At 40.5% G+C, this 16,032-nt stretch overlaps 1 protein-coding gene across 1 annotated transcript; it reads right to left on the bottom strand.

The window, feature by feature from the left end:
• Positions 1-1,716: 1,716 nt before the first annotated feature.
• Positions 1,717-15,604, bottom strand: mal2 (mal, T cell differentiation protein 2). Its single transcript, XM_084435556.1, has 4 exons — positions 15,187-15,604; positions 14,732-14,902; positions 10,361-10,531; positions 1,717-2,195 (listed from the first exon to the last, which is right to left on the bottom strand). The coding sequence occupies exons 1-4, from the start codon at positions 15,304-15,306 to the stop codon at positions 2,124-2,126; spliced, it is 534 nt and encodes a 177-aa protein (XP_084291682.1). The 5' UTR covers positions 15,307-15,604; the 3' UTR covers positions 1,717-2,123.
• Between the last annotated feature and the right edge of the window lie 428 nt (positions 15,605-16,032).

Below are 16,032 nucleotides of genomic sequence, written 5' to 3'. Positions count from 1 at the left end.
TTTCTGTCAAAGATACTAGGCAGTATCCTCACAACTATGTTCCTTTTTAGAAAGAAATGGTATCTTCGAGGAATTCCAATCAGACCGTATCATAGTACTGAGACAGCTCTCATTATAGTCACAAATGATTCGCTCTTATCATCCGATCGTGGTTGCATCTCTCTATTAGTGTTACTCGATCTTAGTGCTGCATTTGATACTATTGACCACAACATTCTTTTGAATAGACTCAAAAATTATGTTGGCATTAGTGGAATAGCATTGGCATGATTCACAAAATTAACGGAATACATAGCTGATACTGTGTAAAAAATGGATGACTAGTAATTTACCACTATTACTTAATTCTGAAAAAAAAAAATAATGAAAAAAAAAAGAGTTTCTAATTATTGGACAAAAAACCTCTGCACGTAATAACCTAGAAAACTGTCTAACACTTGATGGCTGCTCTGTCATGTCTTCGTCATCAGTAATGAACCAGGGTGTGCTCTTTGATACCAATCTTTATACACATGCCAGTGACTATAGGCTACTGTTCCTTCATTGATAAATAACTATACAGGAACAAATGAGTAACGCACTATTAACATTCTAGTAACTACTATTAACTAACAAGAAACTCTGATTAACAATTTAATAAGTAACAGCGCTCAGACGAATGTGGTAGTTCACTATTAGCAAATCAGTAACCTAATATTGACTGAAGACATTGTAAGCTTTCAAGGTTTTTGTAAGGTTTAGGATAGTAATAACTCAAGTGTTACTACATCTTTCTAAAGGAACTACTAATTCTTTGGATCGGTATTCTAAAGTGAAGATCATGGGAACACACAAGTAATGACTAAAGTGTTACCAAATACATCAGAAGGAATTACTATTCAAAACCTTACAAAAATCTTAAAAGCTTACAATGACTTCAGTCAATATTAGGTAGTTATCATGTTTTTCACTTTAGAATACTGATCCAAATAATTAGTAGTTTCTTTAGAAGGATTTAGTCACACTTGAGTCATTACTAGTGGGTTACCATTACCTTTTATCATAAATTATATAATAATTATATACCTCTCAGAGAAGGTATGAAAAAAAAAAAAAAGTAGTTACTGATTAGCTAATAGTGAACTACCACATTCAACTGAGTGCTACTAACTAATTGGTTAAGCAGAGTTTCTTGTTAGTTAATAGTAGTTAGTAGAATGTTAATAGTGCGTAACTCATTTTTTCCTGTGTATTTATTAATTAATGAAGGAACAGTATTCTAAAATGTTACCCACATGTCTATAGACTAAACACACGTAATACGCATTGGCATGCCGTCAGAGCTGCTGTACAGTCACAACAATCTTTGTTGCATTATTTTCCTATTATCACTGTAAAGCTGTTTTGAAACAATCGGTATTGTAAATAAAAAGCGCTATATAAATGAAGGTGAGTTGACCTGACTTGACTATTTAAAGTGTCTCTAAAGTATACTTGCAATAGTTTCACTTTAGCACAATCAAATATACTTAAGTATACTGTATCTTCAGTTGGTCCTCAACACTCTTTCTGGATAACTAAAGTGCATTAAGTACAAAATTATTTGTTTCTGATTTAGAAGACTTTAAGTATACCCATTTAGTATACCAAAAGTACAATTGCAGGGTATTTATATTAGTACATAAATATGTAAATGTATTTGTTGTATACTTAGCATAAAATAAATGCATTTCAAAAACATTTCAGTATATTTATTTTTCACTAGGGTAATACAGGTGAAAAAGGATTTACAATTTATTTTTGGGACCGATAATATATCTAAAAATATTACCAATAAGGTAAAATCAAAATCTAGCACTGACTGGTGAAATATTGTACCTCTCTGACCAGTGAAGTTTAAGGATAACATCTTAAAACAAGTAAAATTTAAATATGATTGTATGTCTTTTTGGCCAAATCACCCAAAAAATTTAATATTTTACAGCTTTTAAAATGACTCTTTACTTTAATGTGAAAAGAACTTTGGAAACATTGTGGTAAACCAGTGGTACCATTATCACCTTGTGTAATGTCCATAATAGTACAGTTGACATTTGAAGACATCCGTGTTATGAATGGGTCACATATGCTCCACTTTTTGTGTGCTATTTTCTCCATCTCCTGAAGCCCATGAACATACTGCAGCCATAACACAAAGTCACTATAAAGGCAAATATCTGTGAAGAGAGAAATAACAGAATTATTTACATACTGTAAGTGTTTAGAATTTTAATCGCTTGAAAGCAAATGCAAACATGGCTCACATAAATATTATGATTTTGTTTCTGCTTTAGAATGTGAATGGTGAAGGTTGCATATATAATTATATAACTATATATTCCTTATTGAACACTGTTCAAACTCAAACTGGTAGAGTATAAAATGTTATTTTGGCACAAAGTAGAGCTTAACTAAGTGACGAATGACGAAAGGCATTGACGAAAGACATTGATGCCACTGACTGGCCCTCATGTTCCCCAGACCTAAATCCAATTGAGAACCTCTGGGACATTATGTATCGGAGCATCCGAAGCTGCCAAGTTAGCACACCAGAGTGTCCAGGAGCTCACAGATGCCCTGATCCAGGTCTAGGAGGCAGTGGCGGCTCCAGAGATTTTCTGTTGCAGGTGCTATGGGGATGCTCAACACTTAAGAGAAGGTGCTTTGAATTTTGGGGCGTTTCATTATGGAGGTCGCATTGGACCACCCTTGGTATACACATGCGTACACGCTGACGCCCGCATTAACTATACTCGTTCCGCGACTATAAGCATATATATACTGTATAGGCCTATATATGTAAAAGTATTCAACGCAAGGGCTATAGACAGGGACGCAACTACACAGAGGGGTATGCAGCTACAATTTTGGTGCACTTTGAGAGTTAAAAATTCAGTGTGCAAATTAAGCAAAGAAAAATTCAAACCTCTTTTAGTTACAGTGTCAGTCTACATTACACTACTACATAATAGTTATAATATTAATCCCATGATAGTAATAGCCATATATTGTAAAACATGCACTGAAGGTAAAACATGTAAAACATGTAAAACATGTAAAACATTGTAAAACATGCACTTTATCAAAATAAAGGAAACTTTCATAATTAGTTTTGTACTAATTTCTATACTTGAAAGAGTATATTTCTATACTTCACATTAAAGATGTGATTGGGCCAGCCCAGTGTCAATCAAGAAAAGAACCAATGGGCCGCTGATCTACGTGTTTCATGGGGTGTCCAAAAAAAAAAAAAAAAAACTAACGCTGACTTTTTTCGACCAATGCATTACACCGGCACTAACCCATGCGCCGCCAATTAAGCAAAACAAAACGAATGGGCCGTCGCACTGTAAACGCCGTCGTTTATGGGCCGTTAAGACAAAAAAAAAAAAATTATGAGATGTATCGGCCCAAAAAGCACGTCGGCCCACCGGGAATCTCCCGGTAGTCCCGATGGCCAGTAGCCTACATGCCTGGACGTCACGCTTTAAATCCTACCTGTTGCCTTTCACCATCCACTTATTTAGCTGCTGTCGCATCAATTGACATGCCATCTCCTTTTCCCTCTTTCGTTTTCTATTTTTAGTCCCCGACAGCTTTTTTGCTTTATCCATCTTTTTCGACGACAACTCACTAACGTTACTCGTTCCTGCTCGCTCAGCGCTCACGGCGCCCGCGCCCGCTCGCGATTTTTAAATTATTTAATTCCTATTTTTAACAACATGAAAAAGACTATTCAAACATGACATTAAAATATAAATATAAAAAATTACAGACATTTCTTGGGGGTGCTGGGCAGGTGCTATGGCTATTATAGGGGGAGCTAGCTCCTCCCTGGCGCTGCCACTGCTGGGAGGAGATCCCCCAGGACACCACCCGTGGCACCTGTCATCTCATCAGGAGCATGCCCAGATGCTGTTGTGAGTGTATACAGGCAAGTGGGGGCCATACACACTACTGACTTACGTAGTTGGATCAGCCTCTAAGTTCAGTTTTTAACATTGATTTTTGGTATGATTTTGAATCCAGTGAGTTGATGATTTTGGTTTCCAATGACTGTTGTCACATAATTTTGGTCTGAACAAATTATAGAATGATAAATAAAGAATTTCAAATTGAATATTTCATTCATTCAGATCCAATGTGTGATCTAAGTGTTTTAATTATAAAAATTTTTTTTTTCTTTTTTTTTGAGCAGGTATAAGTAGCCATTGGTAAGTAGCCCTTAAAAGTTGTAAACATTGGTATGTCCAAATCATTATTCTGCATAAGCATCCTTACCAGTCCAAAACAGCAACTCCTCGAGCAGGCAAAGGAATATGGAGCAGGGAGAGGTGGATCTTAATATCAGTCATTTTATTATTCAAGGGATAGTTCACCCAAAGAATATGGGTAACCAAACAGTTGACAGTAGCCAATGATAGTTTTATTTTTTATATTTTTTTACATACTATGGAAGTCAATAGCTACTGTCAACTGTTTGGTTACCCATATTCTTCAAAATATCTTCTTCTGGGTTTAGCAGAAGAAAGAAAAACATAGAGGAACAACTTGAAGGTGAGTAAATGATGACAGAATTTTCATTTTCGGGTGAACTCTCCCTTTAATAAAAAAAATTAAAAAAAAAGGCAAAACAAAGAAGAATATCCAAAACCATTGCCCATAGCAAAACGTCTCAGGTTACGAATGTAACCTATGTTCCCTGAGAACAGGGAACGAGACAATACGTCATAACGACGCTATGGGGAACGCCTCAGGCGTGACAGGTGTCTGAAATCAAATATCAACTCACAGCAATCATGTTGACCGGCGACAGCCCGTGCATCATCAGCTTGAATGATGAGCGCGCGACCTGGATGTATAAAAAGGGTGCCTTGAAACCATGACAACATCCATTCGTCTGAAGGGACTGTTGCAGGCAGGCCCGAGGCATGGCAGGGAGACGTATTGTCTCGTTCCCTGTTCTCAGGGAACATAGGTTACATTCGTAACCTGAGACGTTCCCTTTCGAAGGGAACTCAACAATACGTCATAACGACGCTATGGGGAACGAAATACCCACTCCGCCATGCTGAGGGGAGTGCATGCCCAAAGGCAGTGACAACTGTCAGAACCAGTAATTCAGAGAACACTGGAACCACTCACCCTTAGGTCACATCGGGCTGTCAGTGACAGCACTCCCTACCCGGTCATAGCCCAAGCTAATGAACCAAGAAAACCGCCAGAACATAGTTAATGGAGGGTATATCTGGGCCAGCTCAAAGGCTTAGGACCACAACTTCCAAAAGAAGGGGTCCCTTCTAGGGAGTGTGGCTAGGGGACCCAAGGGACTCCCAGCCAGTCACTATTCAGGGGAGCACGCCTCCTGAAATACCACCAGGCTGGCCTGGTGATCTATACTAAGACACACAGTCTGGCCATTGCCTGTCTGTCCGAGACAGAGCCTCTGGAAGTTGCCTTGGATAAGGCATCCAGAAACCGAAGGCCTGCGAAGCTGGCAGAAACCATTCAGTTCCGGATCACAGAGACGGGATCTCCCGGAGAGTGTGACTCAACCTCAAGAAACGACGGAAGTCGTCCACTCAATCCACGGGTCTACCCAGTGCTTGCTCCGAACACTGGGGAAGTAAGAGAGGGTTCAAAACCAGGAAGGTCTACCGAGACCTAAGACCTGATGACCTCCTCATGTGGGGAGCTCCAGTACATGAGGGCTCATATCAGGCCGGTGAGGCCTGTAACCTGGCGGCCACCAGTATGTGGGAGCTCACATTCAGGAAGGCCTGTGAGGCCTGTAACCTGACAGCCACACAATGTGGGGCTACCTTCAGAAAGGCCTAATGAGGCCTGTAACCACAGAATGTGGGAGATAGCTTGAAAGGGAAGCGCCTGTTGTAAAACATTGCGACAGAAGACGCATCTAGAGTGGGACCCAAGGTGAAGAACCGGAGTCTGAGCCACGTAAAAAAGGGAATGAAGCGGACAGCGCATAAATCCATAAATATGGATTTTAGAAAGTACACGAAACTAAAGTGCGTGTACTTAGCCATTCCGAATCCAGGAAGGCCTGGTGAGGCCTCTAACCTGGTGACCACAGTGTGTGGGAGCCCATCAGAATGTGGAAGTTAGCTAGAGAAAGGCGTCTGTCGTAGCATACTTCGACGACAGGACGCATCTAAAGTGGGACCCAGGTGAAAGACCGGGGTCTGAGCCACATAGGAAGGGACCGAAGCGTACAGCGCATGACCCTTATCATAAAATATGGATTTGAGAAAGTACACAAGACGTTCAGTCGTGTGACTTACCATAAGTATGGGTTTAAGAAGGTACGAAGCGTACGTACCAAAAATAGATGAAGTAAAGGTGCATGTACTTCATCACTCTATATTCAGGAAGGCCTAGTGAGGCCTATAACCTGACGACCACAGTAAGTGGGAGCTCATCCTCAGGAAGGCCGCTGAGGCCTGTGACCTGACGACCACAGAATGTGGGAGCTCGTATCCAGGAAGGCCGGTAAGGCCTGTAACCTGGCAACCACAGCATGTGGGAACCCATGATCAGGAAGGCCAGACAACCTGTAACCTGATAGTCACAATGCGTGGGAGCTCACATTCAGGAAGGCCTGATGAGGCCTGCATCCTGACATGTGGAAGCTCACAACCAGTGAGGCCTATACCCTAGCGACCACAGTGAGTGGGAGTTCACATTCAGGAAGGCCTGGTGAGGCCTGTAACCTGACATGTGAAAACTCATAACCAGGAAGGCCTAGGAGGCCTGAAGCCTGGTGACCACTGAATGTGGGAGCTTAACACTCAGGAAGGCGGAGAGGCCTGAAACCTGGCGACCACAGCATGTGGGAGCTCATACTCAGGGAGGCCTATGAGGCCTGAAACCTGGTGACCACAGTATGTGGGAGCTCATACTCAGGAAGGCCTATGAGGCCTGAAACCTGGTGACCACAGTATGTGGGAACTCACATTCAGGAAGGCCGGATGAGGCCTGTAACCTGACATGTGGAGGCTCATAACCAGGAAGGCCTGGTGAGGCCTATAACCTGGCGACCACAGTATGTGGGAGCTCATATCCAACCACAGTATGTGGGAGCTCATACTCAACCACCGTATGTGGGAGCTCATACTCAGGAAGGCCTAGTGAGGCCTATGACCTGATAACCACAGTATGTGGGAGCTCATATTCAGGAAGGCCTGGTAAGGCCTATCACCTGGTAATAAGCCACAATATGTGGGAGCTCACCTTCAGGAAGGCCTAGTGAGGCCTCTGACCTGATAACCACAGTATGTGCGAGCTCATATTCAGGAAGGCCTGGTGAGGCCTATAACCTGATAACCACAGTAAGTGGGAGCTCATATTCAACCACAGTATGTGGGAGCTCATATTCAAGAAGGCCTAGTGAGGCCTATGACCTGATAACCACAGTATGTGGGAGCTCATAATCAGGAAGGCCTGGTGAGGCCTCTGACCTGATAAGCCAAAGTATATGGGAGCTCATATTCAGGAAGGCCTGGTGAAGCCTATTACCTGAACACCTACATATTTTTTTTTTTTTTTTTTTTTTTTTATTCCTCAGAATTAAATGCAGTCTTTTTCTTTTAAAACACTGGATAAGTGAAACACGGTCTGGATGGTAGGCTGAATTAAAATATCTAACTTCTTAAAGTCAGATAATATTCCACCATTTTAATTCCATAGAATTAAATGCAGCCATAATCACCAGACAATACTGTTTTGATATTTATCTATACGTTCTCATAATCTACACACTGCCTCGGCAAACGCGAGATTCGAGCCGTTTAAAAAATATTTGGCTTTCATCCCTCGAGAAGAAAGTCAACAGGTGCGAGGTTGAAACATCCGACAGCGCACGGATGCACGCGCGCCGAGATATTTCTCAATGAACACTGCCAGCACCCTCAGGAGCTGACTGTGAATGCCTCGCACCCAAACAGTATTATTTCACAGATCGCGTGCACCACGGGGCTCAGATGCTGAACCCTCCTCCCTCGAGAAAAGGGTCCGACGAGAGCGGAGCGTCTTCAAATGAAAAACACTCACAGTTTGCACAAGAGGCTCTCTCGAGAGCTTCTCATGCGTGCTCTTCTCCCATGCAAAAAACGCACAGATCGTGTGTGTTTCACCCGATGTCAAATATCTTGGGCATGGGTCTGCACACTTGCGAAAATTCTCCTTCTCTGCGCGTTTCAGCGATATTCTCCAAACAGACAAACAGTCCCTGAAGACGAAAAGGATGTTGTGATGGTTTCAAGGCGCCCTTTTTATACATCCAGGTCGCGCGCTCATCATTCAAGCTGATGATGCACGGGCTGTCGCCGGTCAACATGATTGCTGTGAGTTGATATTTGATTTCAGACACCTGTCACGCCTGAGGCGTTCCCCATAGCGTCGTTATTACGTATTGTTGAGTTCCCTTCGAAAGGGAACATAACAGTTTTGCAAAAACAAAGACAATACTGGACAGTGAGAGTAGAACTAAACATAAGATTACAAACTGGCTTATCACTTTGTGTTGGGGTGTACTCCTTTAGTGTAATTTTTTGACATGCAGGCTTTCACATTGTTTTCAGTTATAAATTTGCATAACACACAGACACAATGTGCATGGGAATTTTATAGTCATGTTGAAATTATATATTGGGTTATAATTTTGCCATTATGACGTATGTGGTAAGGTATGACTTTCAATTTAAACAGCCATAATAATTTTATTTCCATTAAACAATTTAGAAATTGTTGCGCACATACCACAACCCCTTATAACCCATTTATATATTATATAAAATAAAATAGTATATAACAGGCCTGGTGGATTTTGGAATAAACAGGTAATTTATAAAACATTTTTCAAATTCTATTTGTTATTTTTAAAAAAAGTTGTCTTGTCAAAGGGAGAAAACATTTTATGTAAATTATGTAGTATTGTTTCATGGGAACATACAGTATAATCCCCAAACTGTAGAAATGATTCAGATTCAAGTGCTGTCACAATATATTTCAAAAAGTACAAGTACCAAACAATTGGTTTGTGTTAGGAACAGTACCAAAGCGATCACTACCATCTGCCGTAAAGATCCTCATCCTGTGCACACATCAAAAATTGCTGCTAGAAAAAATGTTACATCAGCTTTGACTGTAAAATGGTATCAACTTTCGTCTGTCTCGTGATTGATTGCGTCATGCTAAGGTTCGGGTGTATATCGTATGACTTCAGAAGACTTGGAATGCAACATCAGTTGTTTGTAATACTTTTATCCAGTTTTTGGTCAGTTTTTGTTATAAATATGTTACGTTGTCAGTTTGTTTTGATTTCTGTTCTTGTCAGTGTTTGGTTAATCTGTTAATTAGTTCAGTTCTGTCTAGTTCAGTGCCCCCTGCCTGTTTGTTTCCATGGTAACTGATTTGATTTTAGTTTCAGTTCAGGTGTCTTGTAAATTTGCTCCTCAGTTGCTGTCTAATTAAGCCCTGTGTTTCTATCAGTTCTTTGTCAGTTCTACGTTGCATGTTCGTGGTTGTTCTGTTCATGTTCCTGTTTTGTGAAGTTTTGAGTTTGTTTTTGAATAAATCTGCTGCATCCACGTTGTAACAAAATACTTGACAATACAAATTAAAGGTATAGCGGAGGATTTTCTTTTTCCGGGTGGATCATCAAGACTATTGGTCCTCCTAAGTGTCAATCATTCTGGTGATATGTTTACGTAAGGCCGTCGTACGTGCTTGTGCACACGATTCACACGATGGCGTGTGCTCAAAACACAGGTTGGGCTTCCCACTGATGCCTCAGTCGCGAAGTTTCTACTTGACAGGTAAAGTTTGGCATGCTATTTGGAGAAATCCATTTAAAATCACTGCTAGTAAAAGTTAATGTAAGCTATGATTAGCTCGTGCATGCTCTCTCGTGCACACGTTTAATAGGCGGAACTCTTGGGAGCAGGTAGAGTGTTGCGCATGTGCATTTTTTCAAAAAGTGGAGAGGGCGGTTCTTTTCTAAAATTCGGGAAAATCCTACGCTATACCTTTAATGTACTTTTATTTGCCTGTTATGTGTTTTATATTGTTGAGAAATGGTTAAGGTTTAGGGTAGGGGTTGGATAATTTTGAAATATCTAAATACAATATCAAAATATATAGTATAAGTATAAATATTTAAAAAATTATTTCTACTTTTACAAATACAAACAAAGAATTGAATGCGTCTTGATCTGATGCATATGGTAACTGAAAGCAATGGTGCAACCTGCTCATCAAAAAATTACGCTAAAGAGGTACAATGAAAAAGCAAGGGAAAATAAAGGTAGTGTTAACAACTCACCGCAGCAGCAACATTAATGCTGTATTCCCGATAGTCCAGAAATGTCATTATATTGCCGCGGGGTCTGCGTATACAGGTGCTGTTTACATATGTACCCGCAGATGAAACTGTAGCCTCCATCAAGAATGCACCAAAATAAAACAGCAAAGCGATGAAATGGTAGAACATATCCTGTGAATGGAAGACAATTTATAATGCTTATGATGTGTACAGATCACCAGATCAAAAGACTGTATTTCAGAGAATCCTGTCAGATTAATTATTACTTAGTTATAATAACTTATAATAGCTTTTTTAAATCAGTTTTAAATGTATTCACAGACTAAAATGAGCAACATAATTATATATACAGCGGGGGAAATAAGTATTGAACACGTCATCATTTTTCTCAGTAAATATATTTCCAAAGGTGCTATTGACATTTTCACCAGATGTTGGTAACAACCCAAGTAAGCCATACATACAAAGAAACAAACAAAAATAAGTTCAGAAATTAAGTTATGTGTAATAATGTGAAATGACACAGGGAAAAAGTATTGAACACATGAAGAAAGGGAGGCGCAAAAAGGCATGGAAAGCCAAGACAACTGCTGAAAACTTACAGTAATTAATAAGCAATCCAGCCCCCTGTCAGTGGAAATTAATAACAGCTGGTTCAGTCCCAAATGATGGCCTACAAAAAGGTCTCATTGCCAAGGTGTCACACAAGACACATCTCATGATGGGTAAAAGCGAAGAGCTGTCTCAAGACCTTCGCAACCTAATTGTTGCAAAACATAATGATGGCATTGGTTATAGGCGCCATTCTAAGCTTCTGAATGGTCCAGTGAGCACTTTTGGGGCCATAATACGGAAGTGGAAAGACAATAATTTCACCATAAATTTGCCTCGACCAGTGCTCCTCGCAAGATTTCTGATAGAGGAGTGAAAAGAATAATCAGAAGAGTTGTCCAAGAGCCAAGGATCACTTGTGGAGAGCTTCAAAAAGACCTGCAGATAGCAGGTAATGTTGTCTCAAAGAAAACAGTAAGTAATGCACTCCACCGCCATGGCCTGTATGCACGCTCACCACGCAAGACTCCATTACTGAAAAAAAAGCATGTTGAAGCTCATTTAAAGTTTGCTGCACAACATTTGGAAAAGCCAGTGAAATACTGGGAGAATATAGTGTGGTCACATGAGAGTAAAATTGAACTGTTTGAATGCCATAATACACACCATATTTGGAGGAGAAATGGCAGTGCACATTACACAGTATAGACAACATTACCTGCTATCTGCAGGTCTTTTTGAAGCTCTCCACAAGTGATCCTTGGCTCTTGGACAACTCTTCTGATTATTCTTTTCACTCCTCTATCTGAAATCTTGCGAGGAGCACTGGTCGAGGCAAATTTATGGTGAAATTATTGTCTTTCCACTTCCGTATTATGGCCCCAAAAGTGCTCACTGGACCATTCAGAAGCTTAGAATGGTGCCTATAACCAATGCCATCATTATGTTTTGCAACAATTAGGTTGAGAAGGTCTTGAGACAGCTCTTTGCTTTTACCCATCATGAGATGTGTCTTGTGTGACACCTTGGCAATGAGACCTTTTTGTAGGCCATCATTTGGGACTGAACCAGCTGTTATTAATTTCCACTGACAGGGGGCTGGATTGCTTTTTAATTACTGTAAGTTTTCAGCAGTTGTCTTGGCTTTCCATGCCTTTTTGCACCTCCCTTTCTTCATGTGTTCAATAATTTTTCCCTGTGTCATTTCACATTATTATTATTATAACTTAATTTCTGAACTTATTTTTGTTTGTTTCTTTGTATGTATGGCTTGAGGCACGAGGGGCGGCAGCTTCAGCATCGCGGCTTGTCCTCTCTAGGCCCCGACAACTGATGCCTTGCATCCTAGCCCGTCAGCCAAATCGGTTTAAGTGCGATTACATGGAAATTGCAATTAATCGTGCAGCCCTAGTTATGTTTGATCATTGGGTCATTGTTTGAGTTCTCTCAGGTAGGGCGACCACCTGGTTATTGCTCTGTTCATCATCACATCTGTAGTAAATGTGATTTTGAGGGACATTGCAGGACACGTGTGGAGAGATAAATGTACTACTATTGTACTATAACTAAGGCTTCCTGGTGGAAAGATTCACTGGCCCCCACTGGAAAGAAGCTGTTCTTTAACCTGGTTGTTCTGGTTCTGATGCTGCACAGCCTCCTGCCTGAGGGGAGAGGGACAAAAAGTCGATTGGCAGGGTGGGGTGCTATACGTCCCAAGCTCCAACAGCCGTGGAGCTTGGTTCACCTCGAACCTTCTTAGCTAATGGACCAGGCTCGGGATGGACGAGATTGACCACTAGTGTAATGGATCCACAGTTGAGGTCAGGTCGAGCAGCAATCAAGTCCAAATCCAGTGGTTCCAAGTCTAGGTCCGGTAGTTCCTGAGATCATACCTCTGTCCACGGTACTGCCTGTAATGACCACCGCTATGCTGTGTGTGTGTGTGGGGCTCACTCCTTCCGAGGCGGTGGCGACGGCTACAGTTCTATCTGAGTCATCTACTTGGGCCGTACAAGGACTGTCTATGTCCCATGTCACCACCACAAAGTCCTTTCACAGACTTTCAGGAGGACTGCCCTGGCCTTTGTTCCACCATGCCCCCCTGAGTCCACAAGGTAATCTGTGCTGCTTTGGTGAAAATCACAACCACCAGCTCCACTCTGGTGGTACCTATCCCTGCTGGATCCACCGTGGCCACCAGATCCTGCATAGTGTAGTCATCTGCCGGATGTTTCATGCATGCTATTGCTCCATGATCCAGGCCAGCCTTTTCTCCACATCCCTTGTCTGCCCGTTCTCCATGATCCAAGCCATGGTCCACGCCCTCTTCCTCTTCACGGGCCTGGCCCTCCATCCCTCCCCCTGGACCTCCTCCAATCTACCACCCTCCTGGACTGTTTTGTGTTTTTTTGTGTGGGTGTTTCGCCAGGGCGTTCACCAATGACAATAATGACGTGTGTTTTGTGTTTATTATGACACCAATTCTGCTAATACTCACAAATTCACGTTTTTATAACAGCAAATTTTCAGTCCCCCCGACTGCAAATAGCAAATCTCGCTGAACGGTCTGCGCAGCGCCGCATGAAGTCGAACACACCTATTAGTTTATTCTAGTCATGTTCTCTTTTCTGTTTGGTCATTGGCTGATTTCTCTCAGGTGTTATGTGATAAATCCATGTGTATTTATGGCTCTCATGTTACTTTGTTTCTTGTCTAGCTTTGTTTTTTGTAATCCCTCTGTCTGTGAGTTTGTCAAGTTTGTTAATGCCAAGTTTTAGACAAGTTTGCTAATGTTTATGTCATGATTTATTTTTGTTATTTTGGTTTGTTTCATTTAATAAACTGCACAGTGGTTCCACATTCAACTCGCCTTCAGTGAACTAATTGTTACATAAGTGTGGTAGACCATGAACATTAATCATGGTTATAGAGTAGACATTACTCAGCACTGGAGTTGAGGCATGGTCACTATTGAAAACTGGCACAATGCTTATTCTTTGAACACCTAAGTCTTGCTATTAGATTTATCTGAGCCAAATGCCTATTCTACAGCTTACAAAGCAGGACTATATTTAAACTTCTTTTATTTCTTCTTTTTCTTCTTCCTCCTCATCCTTGTTTCTGGGGGCCATCTTAAAACGCTAAATGTAAGATTAGAGTTTAAAAATCCCCCACTTTTTCACTTTTCAAAATGTAACTGACATTGTACTTGTACATTGACATTGTACAACGGTACTTGTTTGAATTGTGATTTTTATTTTCTTGCCATTTATCTTTCTCACATTTAATGAAATTAAACATAATGTGTGTTGATTTTTTGAGCACAACAAAGAAAAAACATTACAATATGTGGACACTGGCAAAGGGGGTCTAATTTGATGTTTTATTCACAGGTATTTCTTGTTACTGCAACTTTTAAAATTGATAATTGGGGCAAATTTGTTAGTTGTGGTGATGACACCAGAAATTAGGATCAAATCATTATTTTAATGTAGTGTAATAACTATGTAATAACAAAAATGTCTGATATGTTTTTAAAGTGACCTTTATATTACACAAATAAAGATGTAGTTTTAAGATGTAGCTTTTAAGAAGTGAATTTCTTGCATTTAAAATAACCTGAAAAATGACTTTAAATCTTGCAAGCACTATTTCCTGCTCTACCAACCCAGTGACCTTGAGGCAGGTGCTTAACCCCAAACTCTACTTGGAGGATTGTCCTGGAAATTTGTGTACAATAATCTACACTAAAGTGTCAACTCCATGTATGTGTTAGAGCTAGTCTGAGCACTGTGCATTTGTAAAGAAATACACACTCACCATGAAATTCCAGTCAGTGTTAATCTTGTCAGCCAGGCCCAGCAGAAACAGGGCGAGGTATACAGATGAACAGATGAACATGGTTACTGATACAAACATCACCCATCCCTGCAACAATGGCACGGACACATTCGTCGATGCCACTAAGATCCACACCAATCCTCCAAACACCTAGTGTTTGAAAAAAAGAAGAAGACATTTTTTAATTCAGAGGCCTCAAAGATTGTGTAGCATAACTGGTGTGTACAGGCATAATTAATGTAGTATTACTGTATTCTCTCTCAGACTATCAAGTATAAATAATCATAAAAGCCATATTATTATGACTTCCATTTTTTGGCCATGTTTTAGTTATCAAGGTGTGTATTGCCATAATACTACAAGGGACACACCTTTGTGAGTTACAGAAGTTTAACCCAGTAAGTCTTGAAATAGCTACAAACAACAACACTTACAATTTCCAAACAAATCAGGGCCCCGGAATACGTCCTCAGTATTTCCACTCCGAGGGGTAGAGAAATAGTCGGTGCTGGGAAGGAGGTAGTGGCTGGGTTCGGTGTTTCCGCCATCCTCATTCAGCTCGACAAGCACAGGTTGAACAAAAGACTAATCCATGAGAGAATTCTGCTGGAGTCATGTATCAGGAACAGGTCTGACAGGTGTGTGGCCACTCCCATTTTGTTCGGTCCTTTCTCACTCCCACAGTTCAGCCAAATCCCTGGGACTGAGGGCATGCTGTTTCATTTACTGTGAATGAATACCTCCTTTAAAAAAGGAGGTATTTAAATGCCTATTTAAAATGAAGGTATTTAAAATATGCCTCTCAATTAGTATTTTCCTTACACCATATGATTTTTCTTCTTCTGTTTGGCCACGTACAAAAATAACTGAATGGTTTCACAACTTTGGTTAATGATTAATGCATATGCTTAGGTTCAACATACCTGAGTAAATATTATGTTACACCCTAAAATGATTATAAAGAAAAGCCCAGAAAAAAGCCCAGATAAACGTGAATGTGCAGAGTTGTGAATTAGCCTTGGCTATAAACATGATACTGACATGGGATTGCTTCGAAAAGATAATCTATGTTCACTGTATCTAACCCTACCAAATAAACTATAAATAAATAATGTACATTTCTTTCAGTGCTTTGTGGAGTTATAAAATTCATTAATGGAGTTTAAAATGATTTGTTTTATTTGAATTCAGGTACTGAATGAAATCAGTATACTTACAGTTGAAGTGGAATCATATTGAAAGGGGTAAAAGGCTTTCTGAAAAGGTGATTGTTGATAGCA

Source organism: Rutilus rutilus (assembly GCF_951802725.1).
Source record: "Rutilus rutilus genome assembly, chromosome: 17".
In the NCBI taxonomy this organism is placed as follows: Eukaryota; Metazoa; Chordata; class Actinopteri; order Cypriniformes; family Leuciscidae; genus Rutilus; species Rutilus rutilus.
The sequence above is the reverse complement of the archived record's forward strand: the minus strand, read 5'-3'. Positions and strand labels throughout refer to the sequence as shown.